The sequence below is a fragment of the Abrus precatorius genome, unplaced genomic scaffold, assembly GCF_003935025.1.
Source record: "Abrus precatorius isolate BTA unplaced genomic scaffold, Abrus_2018 Scaffold11, whole genome shotgun sequence".
NCBI classification, from domain to species: Eukaryota; Viridiplantae; Streptophyta; class Magnoliopsida; order Fabales; family Fabaceae; genus Abrus; species Abrus precatorius.
In genome coordinates this window covers 3,295,468-3,322,119 of record NW_020874303.1, presented here as the reverse complement: position 1 = coordinate 3,322,119, position 26,652 = coordinate 3,295,468, and the positions used below count along the sequence as shown (strand labels likewise).

The 26,652-nt window shown below is 26.3% G+C and overlaps 1 protein-coding gene across 2 annotated transcripts; it reads left to right on the top strand.

Annotated features, from left to right (window-relative positions):
* Positions 1 to 6,933: 6,933 nt before the first annotated feature.
* LOC113855466 (zinc finger CCCH domain-containing protein 18-like) lies at positions 6,934 to 11,490 on the top strand. 2 transcript variants are annotated; one of them, XM_027487109.1, is made up of 8 exons: positions 6,934 to 7,463; positions 8,184 to 9,101; positions 9,427 to 9,582; positions 9,677 to 9,856; positions 10,350 to 10,426; positions 10,574 to 10,741; positions 10,856 to 10,979; positions 11,077 to 11,490. In XM_027487109.1, exons 2-8 carry the CDS (start codon positions 8,200 to 8,202, stop codon positions 11,147 to 11,149), a joined length of 1,680 nt encoding a protein of 559 aa, XP_027342910.1. In that variant the 5' UTR covers positions 6,934 to 7,463; positions 8,184 to 8,199; the 3' UTR covers positions 11,150 to 11,490. The 2 variants fall into 2 exon arrangements, with proteins under 2 accessions (XP_027342910.1, XP_027342909.1); XM_027487108.1 differs by having other exon boundaries at positions 6,965 to 9,101; positions 11,077 to 11,420.
* The last annotated feature ends 15,162 nt before the right edge of the window (positions 11,491 to 26,652 follow it).

The window sequence follows — 26,652 nt, the reverse complement described above, 5'->3', positions numbered from 1 at the left end:
ATAATATATTATTATTATTATTAATATATTATTATTATTATTATTATGTATAAATAAAAAAATATGAAAATATTTCAAAAGAAATCAAATTTATTTAAAAATATTAAATTCAAAAAAATAAATCATTTAATTTTATTTTCTTATTATAATATTATTTATTGTTTTTATTATGAGAAAATTATTTTAAAAAATGAAAAATATCTCTTCGTCCTAAATCCTAATTTAGCCCTACAAATGGGATTTCCTGTGTGTCATGAAAAAATATATATATCTCATTTTTACTTATCTTCCTAAATAAATCATGAAGATTTTATAATTGTATTTTATCTTTCTTTGCATTTTAATATAATTTTTTTAGAGATATTCATAGTTTGATTTTAAGCTAACGTTCAATTAAGCAAATTTGAACTTGTTAAATGAAATATGGATTTAAATTTTAAATTTTGACTTTAAATTAAATCTAAATTTTTTAATTCGATCTAATTAAGTCTGAAAAAAATAAATTATCTATTTTAAAAATCATTTTCATGAGCTTAAACTAATCCAATGAAGCTTTGTTAGCAAACTTTGTTAAACCTTGTTATCGCTAAATGAGAAAATAGACTTTATGAGCTTATAAGCTGAAATGGCCTAGCCTAAATGGGTTGGGTCGGTCATTTTGCTAACTTTAGTTCAATTTAAATCAATTTTAAGGCAAAAAAAATAATATTAAAATCAATTATAAATAAAATGTTTGACTCATTTTAAACAAGTTTAAGAATACTATTAAAATCGAACCAATCTAAACAATATTTACCTTTCAATTGGATCAATATTTTTAATTTTTGTCATATTGTTTTTCTTTATTGTTTAAGGCCACAACTTTAATTTTTAATAGTAAATAAATTTATTAATTAGATTATGAATAGAGTCTTAATTATATCAATTATTTTCATAACTATTTTTTATTCAACAAACAATGTTTATTAAATAAAAAATTAAATATATAGTAATTAAAATATAATTTCAAATATCGTATCTCATCATAAATTATAATATAATTTAAACTTCAAATTATAAATCATAATAATCTTAAATTTTATTTAAAAAACATAATAAATAACTTTGAAAACAGAAAGAGGAGTTGAATTTGTTTTCTTTAAAAAGGACCTATTTTTTTAATATTTAAATATGTGATAGATAGGACGGAAAAATAAAATATAATGATTTATTTTGGTTAATCTTTAAATCCAATAGCTACGTCCATCCATTAACACTCTAAGTAATTTTCTTACTGTTTTCCTTGACAACTTGTAATAATCTTATTCTCAATATATATATATATATATATATATATATATATATATCTTCAAAAATTATATTTGTAAAATAAATATTTGTCCACTAAACAAGTTAAATAAATTTTTTGTGATGTTTCTCAACATCTTTTGTGTGTTGATGTGCTTTTTATTTTCTTTATTTTTTTTTCTATTTTCAATGTAATAAGCAGGGGAAAAAAGTACATAAAATCTTTTTTATTTTATTCACAAGATTATCTCTTTATATATATATTTTTCTGCTTCAGCTTTACCTAATTAACTTCTATAATGTTCTCGATATTAATGATTTGGACATTCACATAGTTATATTTCAAACTCAAATTTTCTTTTCTTGGGAGATTCCCTTAATATGTAAATATATTTAATAAAATATATTTTAGATTGTATTTATAAAAGAATATATAATAGTAAAATTAATATAAGATTAATATGCTTGTGAGTTTGATCATTTTTTAAAATACGAATGAAAATTTAAATCAAACTACAAAAGAAGAAAAATATGATTTTTTTTCCTTATCAATTTGATGATTTAAAACGGTTTAGATTAATTTTGAACTCTCTTAATATTTTTTTATATATATAAATTTGGACAGAAAATAAAAGGAGAAAATAAATATTGGTCTAAATGATTCACCTGTAAATAAAAAATTACAGGCTGTAAAAATATAAATTATTTGCAAAATTATTCAAGAAATGTGTTCTCAGTACCTAACAAAATTATTTGGTTTACCTAAATTATAATTTTTTTATTACGAATTCAAGTATGTATTCTTAAAACGAGACTTTGTATATATTTCATTTGTATACAGTTACATTTTTTTATTATTTTACATGATTTTTATGAATTTTAAATAAAATTAAATTGCTTCTTATATAATTAGCTAATTAACTAAAACTTATTTTCTTTAAATATTTTAATTTTAAAAATCAATCAAAATTATCAATTGAAGAAATCAGTAGTCACTTTAAGTTTTTAAGATTTTTATAATTTATTTAATCATTGTTATCTTTAAAATAAATTGAAACATAAAATAAATAATCGATGTGAATTGAAAGAGAATAAAAATAAATTAACTAAACAAATAGAAAATATTAAAAAAAAAAAAACAGGAAAAAGGGATGTAAGAGAAACAATTAAAATATTAGTCATCTAAATATTAGACAATTATAAAAAGGAAATTTGTACTGCTATCAAAATATAAAATTGGCTTAGGTATAAAACTAGAAATCAATAATGTTAAGATATAAAAACTCAACTCTAAAATTATAAAAATAATAAGTGTTATTATATACAAATGAAGGTTCTTATATACAAAAGATCATAATGATGGGGGGACCCAAATCATGATACATTTGGATCTGATTCAAAATTTCTTTTTAAATATTGGTGCACTAGGAACAGTATGTGTGTTATATATAAATGAGCTTATAAATGAACACAAATCATAATAATATTTATTATGTGAACTTAGAATTTTATTTCAATTCCAAATCATGTGGGACACTATGAACAGTATGTTTGTATTAATGCTAAATTAATGCAACGGAGTTTTTCAAAAGCACATTAATTAACAATTATAAATGAGCTCACAGAATTTACAAAGCACATTCAACGGCTGGTTTAAATAAATATACAGAAGCATTTTACAAAGCACTTTGAGTGGTAGGGTTTTTTTTTATATATTAAGAGAATAAATTCTTCAGAAATTGTCTGTTCAAACAAAATCGTGGAAGATTGTTCCCTCTCACAGTGTAAAATAAAGAGACCAAATGATTCTCATTGACAGACATATATATAATTTAGATTGTGTTAAATTTAAATATTTATATTATTTAATATTTTTTTATAAAATATTAATTAACTAATTTAATAATTAACTTAAATTTCTAAAATTAATGTTTAATATTGTTAACGGGTTCTTAGTTGTATATATAAACTATTTCACAATTATAAATTCATTTAATCGTGGATGAATTTGTGGGTGATGTAATGATATTTAAACCGAATTCCTTTTATAGATAGAGGATATGTTAAAAAATTATAACTTTTTAAAGAGATAATAATACAACTTTAATTTTTAATTTTTGATAATTTATACATAATTGTATAGTTTAAATTTATTATTTCCTTTTCTATATAAAAATATATACCTATCTTTGAATATTTAAAATTTATTGACTTGGATTCTAGTTAATGTGTATTTGAGTTGTGGAAAATGATGAATAAACAATAGATAATGTGATTGAAAAAAAGATGAGGAAGTGTCTTAAAATATGGATGAATGTGTGCCATCTGTCTTACCTTGTTCACAAATCACAATCTCCCTCTCTCATCTTTTTGTTATCCTTTCCCTCCTGTTCATATGTACCACAAAAATCTTTCATTTTAAATAATAATAATAATAATAATAAGTTTAATTCATTTTGAATTATTGTACTTAAAAAAATTAAACATGTTAATTGTTTTTAATTTGATCCTTGATTTTTTAATTTTCATAAAATTGGATAATTAATAAAGTGAAAGAGTAAATCAGTTAAATATAATTTACTTTTGAACTTGAAAAATAGTAACTTATTTCTTACATGCATCTGTATAACAATTACTAGTTTTTGGTAATTTCTTTGAATAAAACATTAAAACATGTTTCTCCCCACGTTATGAACATTTGCTTCAGTTTATCTAAACAAAAAATGATGATAAAAAAAAATTCCAAACGAAAAATTATCACAATTATCAGCTCACTAATCATATATTATTAACTTGTGATAATTTACCTAGAGAGGGCTCGGATCTCTTGAGTACGTAGCCTTGAGGTCGATTTCATCATTCAAGTGTTTAAAAGAAGAAGAAAAATGCATCTTGAAAGATTATGTTCGTAATTTAATAAATAAATATTGTATCAAATCCAAGTTTCAAAATCAATCTTTGAATTATAATGTTATTATACATAGGTTATGTTTGCATTAAAAGAAGTTTCCGTAAAAGAAAAAAATTTTAATATAAAAAAATAATTTATTTTATAAATTAAAAATAAATTTTCTCTTTCAACCTTAGAGAAGTTAAATTACTAAAAAAAAGTATACATTATTTTTAACTTACAAGAAAAAGTTTATTATTTTATATAAAAACTTTTTTAAAAATTTTACTCCAATAGGACAAGAATCAATAAATTAGTTTGCAAAACATGAATGAAAACAAAAGAAAGTGGCAATGTATAGTATCATAATCATCTTTTTGGTTTCCAAATTTGAAAAGCTAATGAAACAAAAATAAAACATATGCCAATGTCACAGTCACAACTAATTGATCGATGATGAATTGATGATTATGTGTTTTAAATGTTTGCTAACATTTTCTAATATAATTTCTTTTTCTCTTCGTTATGAGAAAAAAGAATTAAATAAGCTGATTAGTCGTTCCTCATCAGTGCTAATTGCGTTATGAAGTTCAATAATTTAATAACAAAATTTCCAGTTCCACTGTTCACATTTGGCTTAATTTTCATCCTTTTTTCTCTAATTTTAGATAATCTCAGTCAATAATCAATTGTTAAATGCCCGGTCAATTTGTATGGATCTTGCCCCTTCCTTCTTTTTGCAACCACTTGACTCGGTCACTCAATTAAAACCTGACAAATCCCCAAACTACCCTTTTCATATTTTCATTACTCCATGTTAAATAAATGTATAAATCAGCATAATACTATTTTTAACTGTATTTACTTTTTTCATAATCTGATCAAAGTAAAGCCATTTATATCAACATTAATGAATTCAAATAAACCTTTTCTAATTATAAATAATTAACATAGTTATTATTTAAGCATGTGAAGACATGCTATTCACTGAAAGTTGAGCAAAATTTTGTCAAGAATTAATTTCTTCTTGGCAGATAAAATAACTTGAAGAAGAGTTGTAGTCATATATATGGAAAATGTCAAGATTTATTCGTCTCCCTCAAGATAATTTACATGTTATCTGCACTGGCTCCTCATTTTATCTTTGAAAAAAGAAATGTAAGAATCTATGACAATTCAAAAGACATTCTTTCTAAGTAAAATGCTTGTAAATTCAATAATGTAATCAGTGAACTATTGCAATATATATATATATATATTCTTATAAATAGTCAGACAACATATAACAATAAATAGTCAATATCAGCTCCTTAAACTTCAAATTGATTTTTATAAACATAAATTTTATTTCATGTTAGTTCCTAAGAAGATATAAAAACTATTGGAAAATGTGTTTTAGCTTTGTTTATTCTAATTAGACACTACACTATAAAAACTATCTTTCTTCTTCCATTTACTGGTTAAGCAAAAGTCATTTGTGGTTCATTGTAGCAAGTCTTAAAGCAAGGTATAACAGATATAAAAAATTTACTAAGAGTATTTTTATATGAATTAATTTAGTACTTGGGAATAACATAACGTTTAATAATTAGTTCTAATGCCTTAAAATGATTGATATACATTTTCAAGAATGTTGACATTAATTTTTTTTTCTTGAAAAACTAAAATGATTGACCCTTCTACTTTTTGATAACAAAATAATGATTTACACGATAAAATGAACTAGAAAACAAAAAACCACATATACCACTTTGATGGTATGATTTAAAATGAATCAATCAACTTGAAATTAGTTTGAGTTTTGAGTTATTAATTAGCTTAATAAACTTAGTTACTAAATTAAAGAGTTGAACTTAAACAAAAAAAATAAAAATTAAGCTCATTAATTGTTAATTAAATGAAGTAAACTTGAACTAATTATGATTTTATGATTACAAACTAATTTAGAATACTCAAACAATGTAAATTAATTTTAGAATTCATAAATGCATGAATATGATCAATGTTATATAACTTATTTGGTTCATATAATTCTGTTTGGTGTATGTAATTTGATCTCAAACAAAATCAAACAGTTCACAAACTAGAATCAAGTTAAAAGCAAAAATAAAATTAGAATACTTAAGGGCAATTATGTCTTACATTTTTTAAAACTAAAATTAGAATCTTATTTCATAACATATGCAATAAAAATATCATCATGAGCAAAAAAAATAAAACTCTAATTTGAATTAAAAAAAATAACACCAAAATTACTGTCAATATCAGACACCTATTTTTCGTTGCTTTTCTCTTTAAAAACAATTAATCAAGTGGCTACACCAACAAGAACAGATTAAAAACTCTCTTGGATGTTTTGGGGCCCCCTCAAACAAGAAATGGACCCCACTTACCACAACATAAACAAATCAAGTAGGATACGAAACAATGGACACTGCTTCATGTGACCGTGCTATGTGACACTGCATTTATACAATTTTAATTTATATGGTATTATAGTATTGTCCCATTAAGTGGTTTGTGTTATCCTCTGTCAAATAAAATTGGAATGTTCCACCACAAACCAAGCTTTTTCCGTTAGCCAACTCGCAAGGTGCATATTTTTCCTCTTACTATGGTCCCAAACTAACAAAATTTGAGTTTCAGAATCTAAAGGATCCAACCCAGTGGTGCAGATTCAACTGGGCCCCACTTTCCTATTTAATTTTTTCCCCCACAAAAATCTATATTTGTGCCATATGCATGTTGCCTTTTACATATATGATCAAGTCCTAAGTTTAACACATTGCTTTTTCTGAAATATTATTATTGTTATTACTTATTATTTATAGTAATTTAGCCTCTCTTTTTTCTAAAGAAAAAATTTAAAGGGTGTTTTGGTAACTGAGTGGTAGTTCAAGAAGCAGTTATGGACTACGGGGATTAAGCATAATAATTTGCCTTGTATGCGTGATTAAGTAACAGCTGTGTGTGATTTTCAGAAAAAGGAGTTTAAAGAAGGCTAAATATAGATGGACAGCACAGTGAAAGAGTCACATAACTGAGTGTTAGTGCTTAGTGTGCGAGTGTTGGTTAGGGGCTTTTAACACCTATACTTAGATACATAGAGACATAGAGCATAATCAATTGGATGTTTGCATCTATTTGGATTCTTGGCTTTTTCAAAAACATTTCTGTGTTTGCTTTTTGGGTTATGAACTTATGATGATGATATAGTTCTCTGAGTGTAAGGCAAAGATCTGTGATTGAAGCACTTGCAGATTGTTTATCTCCTGCTGTTTGATGGGTATGAACCTTGCTAGAATTTTAATCATTCATGTGCTTTTTTGTTTGAGTTGTTGATCTAGTTTAAAAAAATGGATTTTTTAGATTGTTGAAGGTGTGATTACGTTTTTCTCTCCCTTTGAACTCAAATTTGGAAATGCTAGAGCCCTTTTTTTCTTTTTTCTTTTTTTTTCAAATGATGGGTGGTTTTCTTGGAAGTATGATCATTTGCTTGGAGGGAAGGCATGCTTTTAATGCGTACAATTTTCTGCACTTATGTGCATTTGATTATTTCTCAGCGTGTGTTCCTATTCTACTACTCATTTCCAAATTAGGAGGAAAAGAAAATACCCATTTCTGCTATATATTAAAAAAATTTCCTTTCTAAGGAAAATCTATTGCAGTGTGGAGGGTGTTTCGCGTATAATAGGTTGCTAATTGCCTATGACTAGATTCATGGAGTAGGGTACCTTTTGGTTGATGAACATCCCTTTTGTTTTATGGGGTCTGTTGAATCTCTGGAGGATTGATTAGATGTTATTCTTTTTTAATTTTTGCCAATTTTTATCATTTGTTAGGTATGCAATTTTTTCTTCTTATATTATAACATTGGGACTATTTTTTATTTTTAGAATTAATCTCAATGTGAAGTGAATAATTGATGCAGTATAGTGTTTCTTTATGCCTATTTTCTAGGCTGTTGTTTACTAGTTTTTGTTATGGTCGTTGGAACTTCTTGCAGTGACAAGATAAAAGCTATGGATATATCACAGTACACTAGGATTGTTTTTGAGAAACTTCAGAGATTTGAGCCAGAGTATGCTACAAAGATCATTGGATATCTCCTTCTGCAAGATCATGGTGAGGAAGACATGGTTAAATTGGCATCATTCCCAGACCATTTAATCCGCGAGGTGGCGCTTAAGGCCCGGACCGAGCTTCAAAGGTTGGCTGCTAAATCAGCCATTCATCCAATTTCACTTCCAATCAACTCTCAACAAGATTTAAGCCCTTTGTCATCAATCTTCTCTAGCACTCCTACTTCTGCAGCAAGCTTCCACGTTCAATCTCCCTACTGGGATACTCTGTCTACTAGTAATACCAATTCTGAATTTATGCCATTAAGTTTCTTGGATTCTATCTCAGAATTTCAAAAGCAGACCCCATTTTTCTGTTTAGAGAATCAAATGGAAACTGTAAATTCTGGGACTGTTGGATTTGTCAATGATTGCTTTGGATTAGATGCTCCATCAGGTGGTAATATGGGTTCAAAACCTGGTAGAAGGTTTGAATTACCAGTTAAGACCTGTCACTATTTCAACAAAGGATTTTGTAAGCATGGAAATAGCTGCAGATACTATCATGGACAAGTTGTTCCTGACATATTCTCTCAGATGTATGGAAATGATGGTCTTAATGATGATCAGGTGATTTCACCAGGGTCACTAGCACAGTTAGAGTCAGAAATCGTTGAGCTCCTAAAACTAAGAAAAGGCAACCCCATGTCAATTGCTTCCCTTCCAATGGCATACTATGATAAGTATAAAAAGGTGCTGCAGGCAGAAGGTTACCTAACTGAGAGCCAGAGGCATGGCAAGTCTGGCTACAGCTTGACAAAGCTTCTTGCGCGGTTGAAAAATAGTATTCGGCTAATTGGCAGGTGAAGAGTTGTGAATTTTCTTATGTATTCTTATGTTATAATTTGATTGATAGCATGCTGGCATGCATGCTTAATTGATCAAAGATTCACATTTATTTCAACATTACTAATTCTATTTCGAATTATTAAATCGCCTGTAAACATAGATACAACTAGTAGTATTGAATAAAACATGGATCCATATCCTATTCAAAGGTGAATCTCAACATGCCAGTAGCTTTTGCATCAGAACCATGCGTACTGATTTTATTTTTTTTTAACGTGTTTCCAAACATACACTAAATCGTTCTTTCTCTAATTTTACTTCTGCTGGGTTGATAAACAGGCCTCATGGGCAGCATTCAGTGGTTCTGGCAGAAGATGCTCCAAAGTGCAAGGGAAAGTTAGATTTTGGTCAGTACATTAGTGCATCGCGACAAATATATCTGACATTTCCAGCTGACAGCACTTTCACTGAGGATGATGTTGCAAACTACTTCAGGTGAATGAATGTAACATTCTAATTGGAACGCTTTTTGGTAGTTAATTGTTTGTGTCTGAAAATTCAAATTGCTTTAACATGTTTTCCTGTGTAGCACTTTTGGGGATGTTGAAGATGTAAGGATTCCAAGCCAACAGAGAAGGATGTTTGGATTTGTGACATTTGTTAATTCTGAAACTGTTGAAATGATTTTGGCCAAGGGAAATCCACATTATGTTCGTGGATCTCGAGTTCTTGTGAAACCTTACAAGGAGAAGTCAAAACTTATGGACAAGTAAATTCCTCGTTTGTTCTTTCCTTTCAATTCTCTTTCTCTTTCCACTGGAAGTTGATTTGAGTTTTATGGATTCCAATTTGCCTGTGCCCGTTAAACTTCATTGCTTTTGCTGAAAGCTTGCAAAGACAGTATAATCATCAGTAATCCTGATTATACTGTCATCTCTGAATCCTAATATTTTCAATCCTGTCCTTTCCAAACAATTATACAAGTCTTAAGTTTAGCATCATAATTCCTCGTAATGATGTGAAATTGTGGTCAGGGAATAGTTATTTGAAGTGCATGTGAAATTGTGGTTATTGGATAGTTATTTGAAGTCTCAAAACTCACCTGTTCACTTTATTATCTATATATTCTTTAACATGTAAACTGAGAAATTAGTTAGTACCATGAATAAATATTATCATATAGCTTCTCGATGCCAACAGTCTCTTATTCACTATTGATGTTTTTTTCTTTTATTTCCCTGTCCATTTCTATTTGGATTCAGGAAGCACCAAGATAGAATGGAGCAATCTGTTAGTTATTCAACACACTATGTAGACATTGACTCTGAACCTACTTCAAGTGAGCATGATATATTCCCTACTTTGGAACCTAGAATTTTCTCTTCCCTTTCAAGTTCTATAAGATTATACGATGATATGCAAATGCTCTTTTCAATCTGTTTCCTCTCGTGTAAGAAGATTTTGTACTAACACACTAGTTTTATAGTCTCAAGAAGTTGCAGAAACTCTAGATTTCTTAAGAGGCTATTTGAACAGCAAGAGGAGGCCCTTGAATTTCAGAGAAGGCATCTTGCAGAACTGCAACTGGCCCAAAACTCCGTTTCCAATCCACCGCACATAGACTTCAACATGAATAGATTACAAGTTTCTGATGGTGTGTAGTAATGTACTAACATGGATTTCATATCTGCATAACCAGTTACATTATTACATTTGGCTTTGCTGTCCTTAGTCCTTACTGCTGTAATCTCTTGCATCTTTCAAACAGATCATTTCAATGTCCAGTCTGCGGAATCTTTCTTTCATTCGAATGTCCAGTCTGCAGAATCTTTCTTTCATATTCCAAATGACAAAGCGGGGTTTACAAATGCCAATTACACTGACAATGACAGGTATGAATCATTTAATCCTTTATAGTTACTAAACAAGCAATTTTTTCTAAACACAATTCAAATTTTGATTCATTTTAAAAAAAATTATTTTATGCAGAAACCAAGGACTGAATCTCCCGGACAGCCCATTTGCATTTCCAGTAGATAGTGGAATTTCAGCAGTCATATAATACACATTTAAAAGAAAGTATCTTTAGTTTCATATTTTATTGATGTCTATTCTCAACTCAACTAAGCATCAAGAATCAGTTTAGTCAAGTCTCTGGACGGCGTACATACAAGTGAAGAGCAGAACGGGTGGAATTAACTTAGTGACACATGTAAGAAAGTTACAGTTTTTTTGTGTATTGAAGAAAAATGTGATAGAAAGTCCAGAAAGTCAGTGGACTTAGTCGTATTTAAGAGCCTTCAAGAAACAAAGAAATCAAGTAATTGTCTTTTAACGACACGGATGGTAGAATAAGTATAATTATTAGAATAATAATCAATACGGAAATTTACTTTTGAATGGTTACTTTCTAGAATCAAAATCTAAAATTAAGATTTTGTTATCGATATATTTTGAGTAATTATTTTTAATCCTTAATATTATGACATACTTCTTAATCCTGTGATATTTTACTCACAAAACGATATGACATACTTTTTTTTTTAAATACAAGTTGTTACATAAATATTAAAATAAATAAATAATTTGTTAAATTTCATAATTAATAAATCATTTTTTATCTAATTAAATACTAGTTATCATACTATTTTTTGTCTTAATGTAAATTTTAAAATAAAATAAAATAAAATATGTAGTTTTACTTTTATAAAACTACTTATATTTTATTTTTTTTAAACAATTTTTATTTTGAAAGGAAAAGAGTATATATTTAAAAAATCTCTAATCCTTTTTATTTGTTATGCTTTTAAAAACTAATAAGATTTCAATAAATAATATTAGCTTATCAAAAGTATTTTTAAAAAATAAAAACCCTTCTAGCTGCAAGAGTGTTTTATTTAACTTAATTTATTTAAAACAATAAGTTATCTAGAACCAAACAAATGTTTTTACATGTTCAAGTTTTTCTCGTTTCCTTTCGTTACATATTCTAATATTAGAGTTTTTATAAAACTATTTTGACTTGTAAAATTATCAAACAACTTTAATTTTAAATTTAATTCTCTTATTTTAATTTTAACGTACATTTTTAAGATTTTAAAGAACTTAATTAAATGAAAAGCATCATGATTCTACATGAATTTTACATCTAAAAAGTTCAAAAATAATTTGTAAATCAAAATTATAACAATTTTAATAAATTATATCACTAGTTAAAAAGTCTCATCTTAACATTTGTTTCGAGCATATATTGTAGTATTTATCAAAATTATTTATGCATGATATAAGTATAATTTTAATGAGGCTTATATATATATATATATATATATATATAGTTTGCATCTAAAAATAACTAAGTTATGTGATAGACATGGCTAATAAATATTTTAATATTATACAAAGAAACCATGCATCTAAATCTAAGCATTACGTGCAAGTATGTCAACTATACAGTCTTTACTCTTTTTTTTACTTATAGTCTATTGAATTAATATTTTTACTAAAATATAGTTAAATATTAGTTTTTAATTTTGAATTACATTAACCGAAATAGTTAACAACAAAACACACAAGAAAAAATAGAAAATATATTGTAATAAAAAAATTTATAGAGACAAAATCTAAATCATGCAATTTCTATTGAAACCAAAAAATTAATTAAGATTTAAATAAATTAGAAGAAAAAATTGTTCTATCAGATAAAAATAAAAGATATAATAGTATTTTAATTTGAATTGGTTTAAAACTATGATTAAATTTATTTTAAATTAAATTATTTAGCTTTAAAATTTATAAAATAATCATGTAGTTAAAAATAAATTGATTTAACGATAATTAGTCATAATATGTTTTAAATAAATATTAAAATTAAAGCTGTTAAATTAAAAGGTAAAGAAACTTATTATTCATGTGCTCATGCAATGTTATAATTTTCAAAATTTACTGTATTTGTACATATTATTCAGCCATGGAGAACGTGGAGAGACCACCAATGGTTTGTCCTTTTCTCTAAACTTTTGTTGTTGTCAAGAATTGGGAAAAAGATTGAACAGTGGAGTGGATGGAAGAGAAAAAAATAATAAAAGAAATTTAAATTTAAATTTGATGTAAAATGTTTATAATTTTAAAGTAAAAAAATTATAATTAAATAAGTGGTCTTCTCTTCTTGTTTTTTCTAAAAACCAAGTCCAACATGGCCACTGTGTTTTGCATGTGTCTTTTACATTTTCCAGGGACATGTCCAATCTTATCCACGATTTGAATGTTCATTACGGATCCAATCTTTTTGTATGCTTTATTATTCATTCCAGAGAGTCACTGTAGCTTCGAGATTGATAGAAAATGGGCACTAACTCAATTTTGAAGAAGGGAATGATTAAACAAGATTGGTCAATATCTTCGTACATATACTTGGAGAGATGAAACCTGTAATTTTATGCAGAGAAACTCCATGACATAAGGTAAGTGAGTTCACTCTTTGCTCTACCTTTTCAACTGTTAAGAACTTTACAACTTTTTCTTGTTTCAACGTTTTCTTTAGTTTTAGATTGTCAAATTTAAGGGATTGAAATTTTAAGGGTTAAATTTATTTGATTTCTCTGAAATTTACACCTCAAATATGCATATTTCCATGGAACCTTCATAGACGTGAAATGAGGCTGAAAACGCAGCTCCCTTGCAGCTGCAATTTTTTTTTCTTATTTAATTCTTTAAAAATAAACAAATATTTTTTAATAAAAATTATAAATAATTAATAATTAATAAATACATATTCTTTATTATTAATATTGAAATAGAATAAAGTCATCAACAAAATAGGTATTATCTTTGTGGTTGATTTTCCATAAATTATGAGACATGCATGCATCTCAATTATGAAATAAAATTTTTAATCTTAAAAGGTTAAATTTTTAATTAATATAATTTAAAAAACTAAATTTAAATTTATTTTAAAAAGGAATGTTCATTTCAATATTTTAAAAATTTGTAAGTATAAACACACGCATAAAAGTACTTAATCTTTTAAAACAGAAACAACTTTATGTATATACATGTGTGTCATATCTTGTTTTTTCATTAGAAACGTTCTTTTAGAAATATACATCTGATATCTACATTCTTTTAACCCTTGATGAGATATCGAATAAATAAAGAAATAAAGTATAAATATATAACGTAAAGTAATTAATTTTCTTTTAACAATATATCTCTCTCTTTTTTAAGGATTTTTCTTTTATCAATTAATATTAATTCTATAAAACTCTTTTTTTATCTATATATAACTCTTGAATAATATAATCTTATTTAAAAAATTATTTTATGTTTTATAATTTTTTTCTTCTTCTATTGCTCTGTGTATATGTAACTCAAATGACTTTCATCTCTAAGAAAATGAATTGAGTTCAAAAAATTTAGAGTATGTTTGTAAACTTTAGATACAAGTTGACTAATAGTAAAAAAAAAACTAATACAATAAACTAATAAAATATGAACAAAAATGTAAATAGAAGATAAAAATTAAAAAAAAGAAGAAGAGAGAAACACAAACTAATTTATCTTGGTTTGGTCACTAACTATGCTTGTGACCTACATTCCCTGCCAGTTTTTGAGCTTTCACGCAAGATTTTTTACTAATCAAATAATGTTGTAAATATCTTTTTACAATACTTTAAAATACCGTACCCTTAAAAAAAAAACAAATGCAAGGCAAAGCTCTAATTTTATATAAATTTAAAAAATTTAAGAAAACTGCACTTAGTGATCTACAAACTAAAATGTATTTAAAAGTTACAATGAAGCTTTAATTTATTCAGTAAATCAGTCACTATTTGATTAATTTCATAAAATAAAATAATTTTAATCAACTCTTAATTTGAATAAAGGAATTAAGTTATTTTGTAAACGAATTTAGTCTAATCTTTTTTAAAATAAAAATTTATAAAGTAAACATTGATTTATAAGTTCAATTATTTGCAACGTTTTTTTTTCAATTTTAAAGTTAAATCTAAATTTTTTTATTTTGTTAAAATAAATTATTTTTTTAAGATATTTTGTTCTTATTTCTTTTTTATAAAAATAAATTCAAAAATTTGAAATAATAAATATAAAAAAATTTAAACAAAATTTAGATATTCACGTTATAACTTTCATTTGCATTAAAGATAATACACAAGATATCAATTCTATAAATTCAACGGCTACATAACTTGTGGAAATAATCATTACAAAAAATCAACAAACTACAAATAAAAAAAGTGTATGTGAACCATATTCAACTTTTGAATAAGTTTAATACTCATTTTACTCTCCTTCTCTTCTATTCATATTTATGTATTTTTCTTTTTTTTTTCTGTCTCTCTAAATATATATACCTAAGAAGTGTATGTGAACTATTTTTCCTTTATCTACGCAACTTGAATTAGGATGATTCGGAGTCAAGAAACAACTGAAGATGAACACAGTTGTGCAAGTTTCACCACCCATGTTCATGATGCTATTCTGAGGAGATTCTTCAAATAATTGTTATTTACCAGTGAGGTAACTAAAATAAACCCTGATACTAGATATCGATCCATTGATTTCGATATTAATTGTTCTATTCTGGGGGGAAGATGCTGTGATCAAAATTCTTGCCTCATCAAAATTCTTACCACCATAATCTTTTGTCCATGAAGGAAGATGTTGATCATCTGCTTTAAAATGAATTAGGAACATGTTACCTCGCACATTGTGTTCTGACTCTTTTATTGAATCATTTTTGGGTCTCCACTGGACATTAGAATTCCTCTTGCAATGCAGATTCATCTCACTCTTATGTTTGCGCAAGTTCACTCTTATGTTGTTAGTGCCAATCCGAATCCCATTAAGTCTTCTCTCCAATTCTGTAGGTTGTCTTACATTTTTGAATGTAACAAAGCCAAACCTCTTTCCATTTTTGTCTCTCTTTTTGGGAATGGACACGTAAATCACCCATCCGAATCTAGTAAACCTTTTCTGCATTTCCATCACACCATACTCCTCAGGAAAGTTGGTGAAATAGTAGGTTATTGTTGGCTGTACTACTGCTTTTGCCTCTGGTAATTGATGATTGTACCCTTTGTCATTGATATAGAAGTTGTAGTGGCTTATTGTGCTACCGTTGCCATTGCCATTGAAAATGCAATCCATGTTATTTATAATGCGGTCACCGTAGTGGTTTGAATTTGAGATACCACTTGCCATAGCTGATAAACTGTTGAAAGTGCATTTAAATAAAGAAATTAGTGTGTTCGATCGATCAATTGGCAAATAAACAGAGATTGTTTCAATAATCAATTATACAGTGTTACTCAATTATTCACTATAAAAAAATAACATTTACTATAAAAAAATTTATCAGATTATAATATTAGAATAATTTTTGTTAGTATAATTAATCTTTGTCTAAAAGAATACATTATTAATATAGTCTTTAAATATATATTAACATTGAATATATCAATAGTATATATTAATATTTTTACTGACAAAATTATTTGTTAGTATAATATATCATATTAGTATATAAATCTTCATAATGTATCCTAACAATCTATTTTTGATAATTTATATTTATTGATCTTTTTTTTTTATAAGCACAAAAGTTTCATTAATTAAGCACTATGGGTGTTTTACCTATATCTACAAGTATTAAGCATCATATACTAAGTCTCACATATCAGCCCAAAACAAACAATCTCTTTTATATTTAACGTTCTTCTATATAATAAGAAGGAAAATATGTTTTGAAGTAATTAGCTTTCAGTCATCATGCAAAAAAGAACAATTTCATGATAAGAATGAGTTCAAAGCATCAAACAAGAAATGAGAAATAGACTGTTTTAACATGAACTGCAAGAGCTTGCCATATCTTCAATTTAATTATCTTCATCATTTTCAGAACATCCAATTCATAATTAGAAAAAATAAATGATCTTTTCTTTGTAATAATAAAAAATAAGTTCTGTTTTGATGTGTTGAGTTAAAAGTGATTTTAAAATAATGCATATGTTTGAATGTTATTAAAGACTATTTTTTGAGGGACGGGTGTAATATTAATTTTATAATTAAAATAATTAATTATTAAGGATAAAATGAAAAAATAAATATAAGTAGCTAAGTTTCAAGACTTTTAATCACTTAATTTTGGAGGAGAGCTGATTAAAATTGAGTGAGGAGAGATCTTGACTCATTTCCTTCTCACTCCTCGTGTTTCTTCCAATATGTTAAATCAAACATAAAAGAAAATTATTTAAAAAAAAAAAAAAAAACTTTCTCCTTTGTTTCAAACTTCCTTCCAACCAAAAACTATGTAAGTTGAACAATAATAATTAAGCATGTATATTATTCATTCACTTTACTATATAACATGGTTTTTATTTTTATTTTATTTTTATTTTTATTTTTATTCATTCACTTTGAGAATAAGATCTTCGACACCTTCATCGGAAAACAGCATGATGTTTTTCAGGGTCTTCTTTGCGCCAAATAGGCTTTGCAAATTGGAGCACCCCCAACCTTAATTAGTTTCAACAAAGCAAACCCCAATTTCAACAAGAGAAAGAAAAATAACGGTTGTTTGAGAAGAGTGATCTGATAAAATGATATGTGGGGTGGTAGTGCTGTAGCCTGTAGTAATATATATAGGTAGGTTTTACAAGAATTGCACCCTAATTAGTTACACAAGAACCCTTAAGAGGGTAATGAATCAATTCTTTTTCCTTCCCACCATCCAGTTTCAACCACCAAACATTGTCGTTGGTTGTTTGAACTGGAAACTCATTTATGATGTTTTCCTTTTCGTTCGAATAGGAACTAAAGCATCTTATGCATGGTTGTAACCAAATGTATATTACAACCAATTAACCCTAGTTCTACCCTTTATTATTCTAAACCAAAATATCTGATGAGTTTAAAGAAAAATAATAAAAAATAGAAGAGTTTAAAAGCATACATACATTGATGTTGGGTCTCGTTCTTGATCTTTGATATGAGAATGAAGCTAGTGGGATAGACGAGCATGTGAGGTGTGTGGAGTAAGGAGAAGAATGAATGAATGAATGAAAAAGATGTTGGAATCTAAAGTTGACTACCTTTATATACAGGTAGAGTTAAGAGCATGAGGTGTACTGTCATCACTTGGAATAGCCAACTTTATTAGCTGTGCTATGTAGGTTTTCGATGAAAGCTTATCTCTATCGTTGGATATATTAATATGAAAATAAAGGGTCGGGATTGACAGAAATTTATAAGTTTTAAATATTGCATTTTAATTCATATGTTAATATATAAACATTTTGCTAGATGATCCTCTTTGATGGCGTTATCTGAAGAGTGGTTTTGCTATGATAAGCAAAATTTTTAATGTGCCCTGTTGTTTAAGATGTTTGCTCCCAAAATAGGAGCTCTGAAGTATTTTAACACATGACATTGTATAAATTGCAGTAAAAGCCACATTGATTGAGTATTAGTCGGATTTGAAAGAAGGACACAAAAAATTGCTGGATATGCAAATGGGGATGTTGTGCCTAGCACCATGCTCCCCACATTAATCAAGTTATTTGGGAAAGAAAAAAAGAGAAGAAGATAAAACAACTCATGCAAAGTGATGTTTAATTGCAGCATTCTCGTTCTAACCATAGAAGGGAGTGAGTTTTTTGTCGGTTCAAATTATTAGGTTTTGCAATTTCTTTGTACAATGTGTTCTGATGCTTGTTTACCTCACCTCCAAATTGGTTTTTTATCTTTTGTTCAGGCAACTGTATCTGTAAAGAAAGTTACTGAGCGAGTTTCTATACATGGAACAAGGGTGAAGAACATACCAGTAATGTTACAGTAAAATGGTGAGGGAATAAAAGGTAGTGTAATTCATAAATTATTTTATTGTTCTCTCATCTTTCTCATGTGTGAAATGAGTGTGTTCATTTTTATTAATCTACAAATATTTATATCTCTTGCTTACATTTTTTAAAAATGTGATTGAAGGTAATTAATACAGTGAAGTTTACAGCTTTTGTTTGCCTCCTTGTCAACGACAAAAAGGATCGGACTTTGTATCGTTCTATTATATATTTATGTATTAAAACAAAAAACCGAATATGCTGCAGAATATTCGAGGTCAATGTAGCAAAATTCAATTTTTTTTCTATTGCATATAAGAAAGTAACACATAACACTTTCTATCTTTGGCTTATATATTTATATATTATATTAAAAAAATGAAAGTATGCTGCAAAAGATCCTAAACTCAATGAATGGGCGTGATTAAGTAATATTTTAATATTATATAAATAAATGATCTCGAGAAAAACTAATATTATTTTATATAACCAAATCTAAGCATAGAAAAACACTCTGCACGCAATCCCTACTAAAATACGTCAGCTTACTTGTTTCTGTGTGTAATTACGACACAAAAACCATGCTATCTGCATGTAATTAGCACTTTGTAAATCTGATTATATAAAAGATCCTAAATAAAAATATAGTTATATAATTAAGTATAAGTGAATAACTAATTTCATAATTTAAATTATATACAAACAAATTTTGTTTTGGATTTGAACAATTTTTAAAATTAGATAAAACTTTTTTACATGATAAGTAAAAAATTGGAGGGTTTTGAATTTTTAAAATTTTTTGTTTCAATTTAATATATATTTTGTGTCAAATTCTATTATTTTGAAGTCTTGAAAATAGCTATCACTTGTTAGTAAAAGAGAAGCTATTTTGTTAGCAGATTGATATCTGAACCTAGAAATTATTTCTGTCTTATCTTTATATAAGTATATATATATATTTTTATTTTTTTTAGTAAGTATTAATTTTTTTTCTCTGTGTATATAGATTTTGAGTTTACACTTTCTCTAATAATATATATTTTGCTTAACAAAAAAAAAAATGTGTCGGATTAGATTGATTTATAACCATCCCTATATATAATATGATAAAATCTTGTTTTAATGAGTTATTTCTTTTAAGTAATTACTTATCTTATATCTTGTATGGATGAATAAAACATATACCAATTTCAATAGTTCTTAAATTGTTAACTTTCATTGATAATATATATGTTGTATATATGTAGGTTATATTAAAATTTACGTCAATAATCTTCCAGACCCAATAATATTGCTTTAATTAATGAGGTCCCGTACCACATCCAAGGGAAAACAATGAATCATAATAGTTCTGTAGTCACACTCATCTAAAATTAAAATTATGGTGGGAAGAATAATGTACTAATCTTGAATCATGCATGCCAAAAGGAGGTTTTCCAACTCTAAAAACATGGGAATAAAGGGTTCTACACTTGGAACACCGCCAAGGTCTCTAAATAGACATAGGTGATAAAAATAAATAATTAAATTTGTTTATAAATAAAAATAATAATGATATTCTGAATCATTTTGCTGTTAGCCTTGATTTTTTATAACTTTTTTTTTTCAAACTTGGAATAAACAAAATTTGAAGAAAATTAATATGAAAATGTAAAGAGAATTGAATAACATGAAAAAACTTATATCGATATAATAATAATTTAATTTTTATTAAAAAATTATACTAACAAAAAATTAACATTACATGATTAATAAATAATAATTCTTTTCTATCTACAAATCTTTAAAAGTGTTTCTTTATAATTAAAAAAAAAGTTAAAAATGTATCGGAAGAAAAATTGAGGTATGATGCAACACCTCAATAAAGAAGTAGGGGTAAGGACAATGAGATTTTTCAGCATTAGAGAATAAAAACAATTAAAACAATCAATATAATCCTTTATTGACTAATATTTTAATGTTAATTCACGTTTGGCGTTTTAACAACTCTCAATCCTTGATGGGGTCTTGGTTATATGGGTTACATTGAATAGTATTATTACTATAACACTAATCCTTCATTAATGGTTGTCACTAATCCTTCATTAGTGGTTGTCACTTGTAAACATGGAAGTCTTTTCAACAATTGTCTATTTGTCATACATTTTTAATCATCTTGGATTCGTTTTATGAACTTTTGTTGGTATATCATCTTTTAGTAGCATTGTTTGAAACTTGAAACTGGATAATCACTTCTCCCTTTTTCCATATCAAAAATACATTTTAAATTAAAAATTATAGACAAAGCAGAACATTAGACATATCATTTAGTCTCTGTTTAATTTTCAGTATTTTATTGTTTTGGTAATTGTATTTTAATTAATATGTACTCAAACACAACATAGCTATTTGGTTTATCTCATTTTGGGGAAGTGGGTGAGGGGTTTGCATTAGTCCATGTAAGACTGGGCTGGGCCTCTTAATGTTTGTGGTTTACCTGTTAATAATAAAAGGTCAGTGGTTTTCAGTGCTCAAAAGTTTTAATGTTGTGAAATTTGCTGAAAGTACATTATACGTAAAAATTATAATTTACAATGTTGAAATCAATTTACGTTAGATAAAATTGAACACTAATTATTCACAAATATTTGGGCAATATGCCTCTGATTTATCAATATTTCAACGCACATTATAAAGTTTGTCAGCTTCTTCAATCAATAAAAACTCAAAGTCTCATTCAAACATGTGCAAAATACTCCAAATGTAGAAATATTTGGATCGTTTTATATATCATAATTTTCATTCTATTTTCTATTTAATATTTATACATATAAAAAATAAAATAAATGTTTTACTGTTTTTGTTATAAATATTTAAAAATACAAAGTTACCAAACAGCCTCTTAAAATTAATTCAAGATTTCTACATATATATTAAAAATACAAAGACATCCAAGTTTGCATTATTGTGATGTTAGCAAACATTCGGATTCTTTTTTAATTAGTACTTGTAAAAGATAAAAAAAATTAATTTCTCTCCCAAGTTAAAATAAATGTTAACAACACAATTTTTTTTAATATATAATTATTTTAAAAAATAAAATATTTATTTCATAAATTAATTATTTAATAAAAGATATATCAGAATATTATTAGCATTCTTCGTGTACGTATTTGGATGGGTGCCTTTTCGTGGACGATAAAACAAATAGAAACTTTTCATGTCTCCTCTGATTTCTTGCCATCCATAGCTCAGATAATGATCTTACCATATATGGCAGAACAGCCAAGGACAAGGACAAGCACCAGTTCTAATTCTAAATGTCATATATATTTAAGATCCATTTGTTGCAGCTTTTGAAAAAAAAAAATGTAATCTTTAAGATATATAAAAAATAATTTGATTGTGTGTGTTAATTAGTGGATAGTTATAATTTTTTAGTTATTTTTTTTTATAGAAATCATTCAAAATAACTTCTCTTGAAAAGTTTAAATTAGATTTGTTTTCATTTTTTAATCTTAATAAAAAATCTAAAAATAATTATTAAAAAACATTTTTCATAAAAATAATTTTCAAAAAACAGGCTCAAAATACCACAGGTGAAATAAATGTCTTAAGTCTCATATAAATAATGATATCAACATAACTATATATATTGAAGTTTACTGTGTCACTTATTCTGTCTAACACTGTTTTATAAATAGAGTTAAATAATTTAATATTATTATTTTTTATGTAACAAAATTTTAAAGGTAAGTTGATATACTTTAATATATGGGATATTTTTTAAAATAAATATAAGTTAATAAATTATATATGAAATAATTAATTATTGTTGAATTTAAGTATATGTGCTTATTACAGGATCATGTGAAAAATTCAAGAGTTGCAATAATATGTAAATTATTTTGTTAATGACTATTTTAACGTAGTAGTTAAGAAATTTAAAAATCAAAATTTAAAAAAATTATAATAAAATATATTAATCATATTAAATATTATACAATTTAATATTTTTTTAATTAATAAAATATTATGAAATGCTGTACCTTACACCTAATGACGTTATCTATACCGTGTGTGCTTAAGGGCTTAACCTCAGAGATTTTCAATGATAATAAAAGTGAAGGAAAAAGCATGAAATAGTCTCTTGGAGAAACATTTAGTGTTGATTATATTTCTGTAACATAAGTTTTAATGTAAAATTTAATTATAATTAAAATTAATGTAATCATACAATCTAATCATATTTTATAATTTAAAGTTAATGCTATCAAAATTTATTTTACCTAAATAAGCAGAAACTCTCCATTTTCATGGTTTCATAGGTGGACAAATGACATCCACTATAAACAAGGGTCTTTTTAATCTGCATCAAATAGATGAAGTGCATATTTTCATATTCCATTCTACATAGTTAGCAAGTTGGTGGGTACTTCATAGTTTATCATTTTGTGATTGACTTATTTATTACTTTTATAAATACCTGGGATTCAGGTCAACATCTGTTTTCGTCACTATTTACAAATTGTCATAAGCCACACATTCCGTGGAAATGGACATTATGAAATAAGTTTTCTATGAGCACACTCAAATAAAATTTTAAGATTAAAATATTTCAACAACTGTTATTTCAAAATGTAATAATTTTTACCTAATTCTACATATAAATGTTATTATATTAGTGTCACAACTACACGATATTATAAAATCATTGATATAAGACCACCAAGTCCATTACACATAAACAAGACAATAGCTAACATTGGTGATTCTTGTTTATAATAATGTTATTCATCTTGATGATGACATATTTCAGTGACTCCTTTAATTGCTATTAAACTCGGTGTTTGACACTTGAGTGTTCAAATCTGCAACTGGATATTCAAAGCTTATCCTTCTCCTTATACTATTTTTTTCATTTTTGGTGTAAAAGTCTTCACATAATATATTGACAGTGAATTCAATTACACTAAGTTTTTGAAAGCCACTTTAGGAATAGAGGAACGATGGGGTATTTCATGTTATGTCATCGAGACAAAGTCCACGTGAACCAAGCAGAAAAATTAGACTTTGCTGACAGATTCCCATGTTTATATCACTTGTATCTATCTATGATGGTTACTCGTTTTATATATTAAGTATAAGTAATTTCTTTCACAAAAATGATTTTTCCTTGTCTTGTTGAGTTTCATTTTTAAAATCATTATTCCCTTTAAAAAATGGTTAATTACCTTGTATTAAATAATATTTTTATATATGCCAACTCAGACATAATTTGTGGATATTTAGATGTTCTATTTAAGAATCATTTATCTTGCTATATGAATAAATAAAAAGTAATATATGTTAATAGCAATTTCTATGATTAAATTTATATAATTAAGACTTCTAAAAGTTAATTAAATTAACCACTGCACATGCATGACGCATGGTTGACGATAAATTAATGTCATATTGTATCAACAAATGTGACATAAATAATCATGGCGTGCATGTTGGTGTGTTGAAAAGAAACAGAAAACAACAAAGGGAAATTAACGATGGAGAGGATTCAACTCAACTTCAACGACCAACGCATAGTCTTTGTGTAAAGTGGTTTTTCAAATCTAGGGACATAGCCACAGGGATTTGCCCACAATCACATGAACACCAATGCATTGTGCTTTTCTTCTGTCCTTTTTAAAGACCCATTTAATTATTTAATTTGCAGAGTCTTTTTCGACCCTTTTACTTTGTAGCATGAAGAAAAGACCCACCACCTCCTTTCCTTGACAATGCATACCTTGGACTTTTACCCTTGAATAAAAGACAACTTTGAATTTTATGAGTTATTTCCACAAGCATTAATTAATCAAATAAAGTCATACATAAAAACAATTGAAAAAATGTCTTTCCATTATGATCATCTAGGAAAATGCTCATATTTGGCCGTGTCCTGTACTTCAAAGTATGGTAAGCAAATTTAAACCAAAAGAAGAAAAACAAAATGTGCACCACAAGAGTAAAATAATTTTTTTATATATATAATAATATGTTGTCATGTCATTTACCGATTTTAATAAACTTCATTATTTTCGTTGTCATAGTAAAAAAATATATTATACATTACTAATTAGAACATACCTTATTTATGAATGTTAATTAAATAATATAAATTAATGATATTATTACCGATACAATAATAATTAGAAGTGCATGCTAAAATTCCATTAATTAATGGGTAGATGGTGTAAGTTTTGTGCATCAAATCAAACTGGCCTAACTAAGTTGCAGATTGTTACGTACTGATTTCATGAAATAATAAACAATTAACATTGTCCCTAATTAACTAAACATTCTTTTTCTCTTTTCTAGAACAGGAGCTCACCTAAAAGGAAGCTTTACTAGTTTAGTCTAAATGAAGCGAAATAAAGAAATAAAAAGTTTAGCCATTTCAATCAATTAGGTAGAACACTTGAGGAATGGTTTAGAACGTCAATTCATAAATTAAGGTGTGCCATTAGAAGCATTGGAGATTGTGGGTCACATAATTTCAGTGTATGCAAATAGTGACGGGAGAGAAAAGAGTGCAAAATTATGATAAGCTTCTTTTCATAGTTGGCCAATAAATACAATACACGATAATGTATGTAGGTCTAATTGCTGAAAAACTAGTTGAGACCAAAAAAATGCCACGTTATATAATGTTATATGGTTGTTAGAGACTTGGAGTTATGTCTTTTATTTATTTATTATTATCATTATTAAACTTATATATCTTCACTTCAAGTGAATTTTAATGAAATTTTTTTAAATTTGTTAAAATTATTGTAAGTTTATTTTAAGTTTTTAGATTTTTAAGATATATATTTTTTATTGAATTGTTAAAGTTAATTTATTTAATTTTTTTAAATTGAAAATTAAATTAATTTGTTAATTTTTATTAATAAATATTATGGACGTTAAATTATATTTTATTAATCTTAATTTTAAAAATCTTATTCGTACTAAAACATTTGAAATTATTCGTAATGTTCCATAAGCAACATGTGCATATAATTGGCCATTAACATTAACGATAATCAGCATTTTGGTCTATTCTAACGTTTACAATATATATGAAATAATATCTATTTTAATTATTAATAGAATAATAAAATTAATTAGTGAGAAAATTAAATGGTTATTATAATTAAAAGAAGGAAAGAAAAAATACATCGTAATAAAATGATTAACTAATTTTTTAAAAATGTTTTTAGTATTATGTTTCGTCTTATGCATTTATGATGTGTCTATTGGCTCTATCATTCTACGAGTGTCTTCCTTATTAATAATAATTTTGAGGACTCACAATACTCAAATCTCCCAAACTTTAATAATAGAAAAGTCGATATTTCTTTCTTTTTGTTCTTACATTGATATCTTTTGACTTATATAGTAGTCAGTAGTATAATACTGTGTTTTCTTTCATACAACACAATTTTTTTCTTTATATATATATATATATAGGCGTTTATAATTTCAATTAAAATTATCAACCTAACCTGACTCAAAAGTGAAATTTTGGTTTAGTATGAAAATGACAAAATTATGAGGAGTCAAATTTAGGCTTGATAAATTTTGAAACTCATCAACATCACTCAATTTATGCTTTACTACTTGTTTAGACAATATTTCTGCCATTTAAAAAAAATTGTTTGATTTTGTATATTTTAAATGGAAAATTATTAAAATATAAAAATTTACT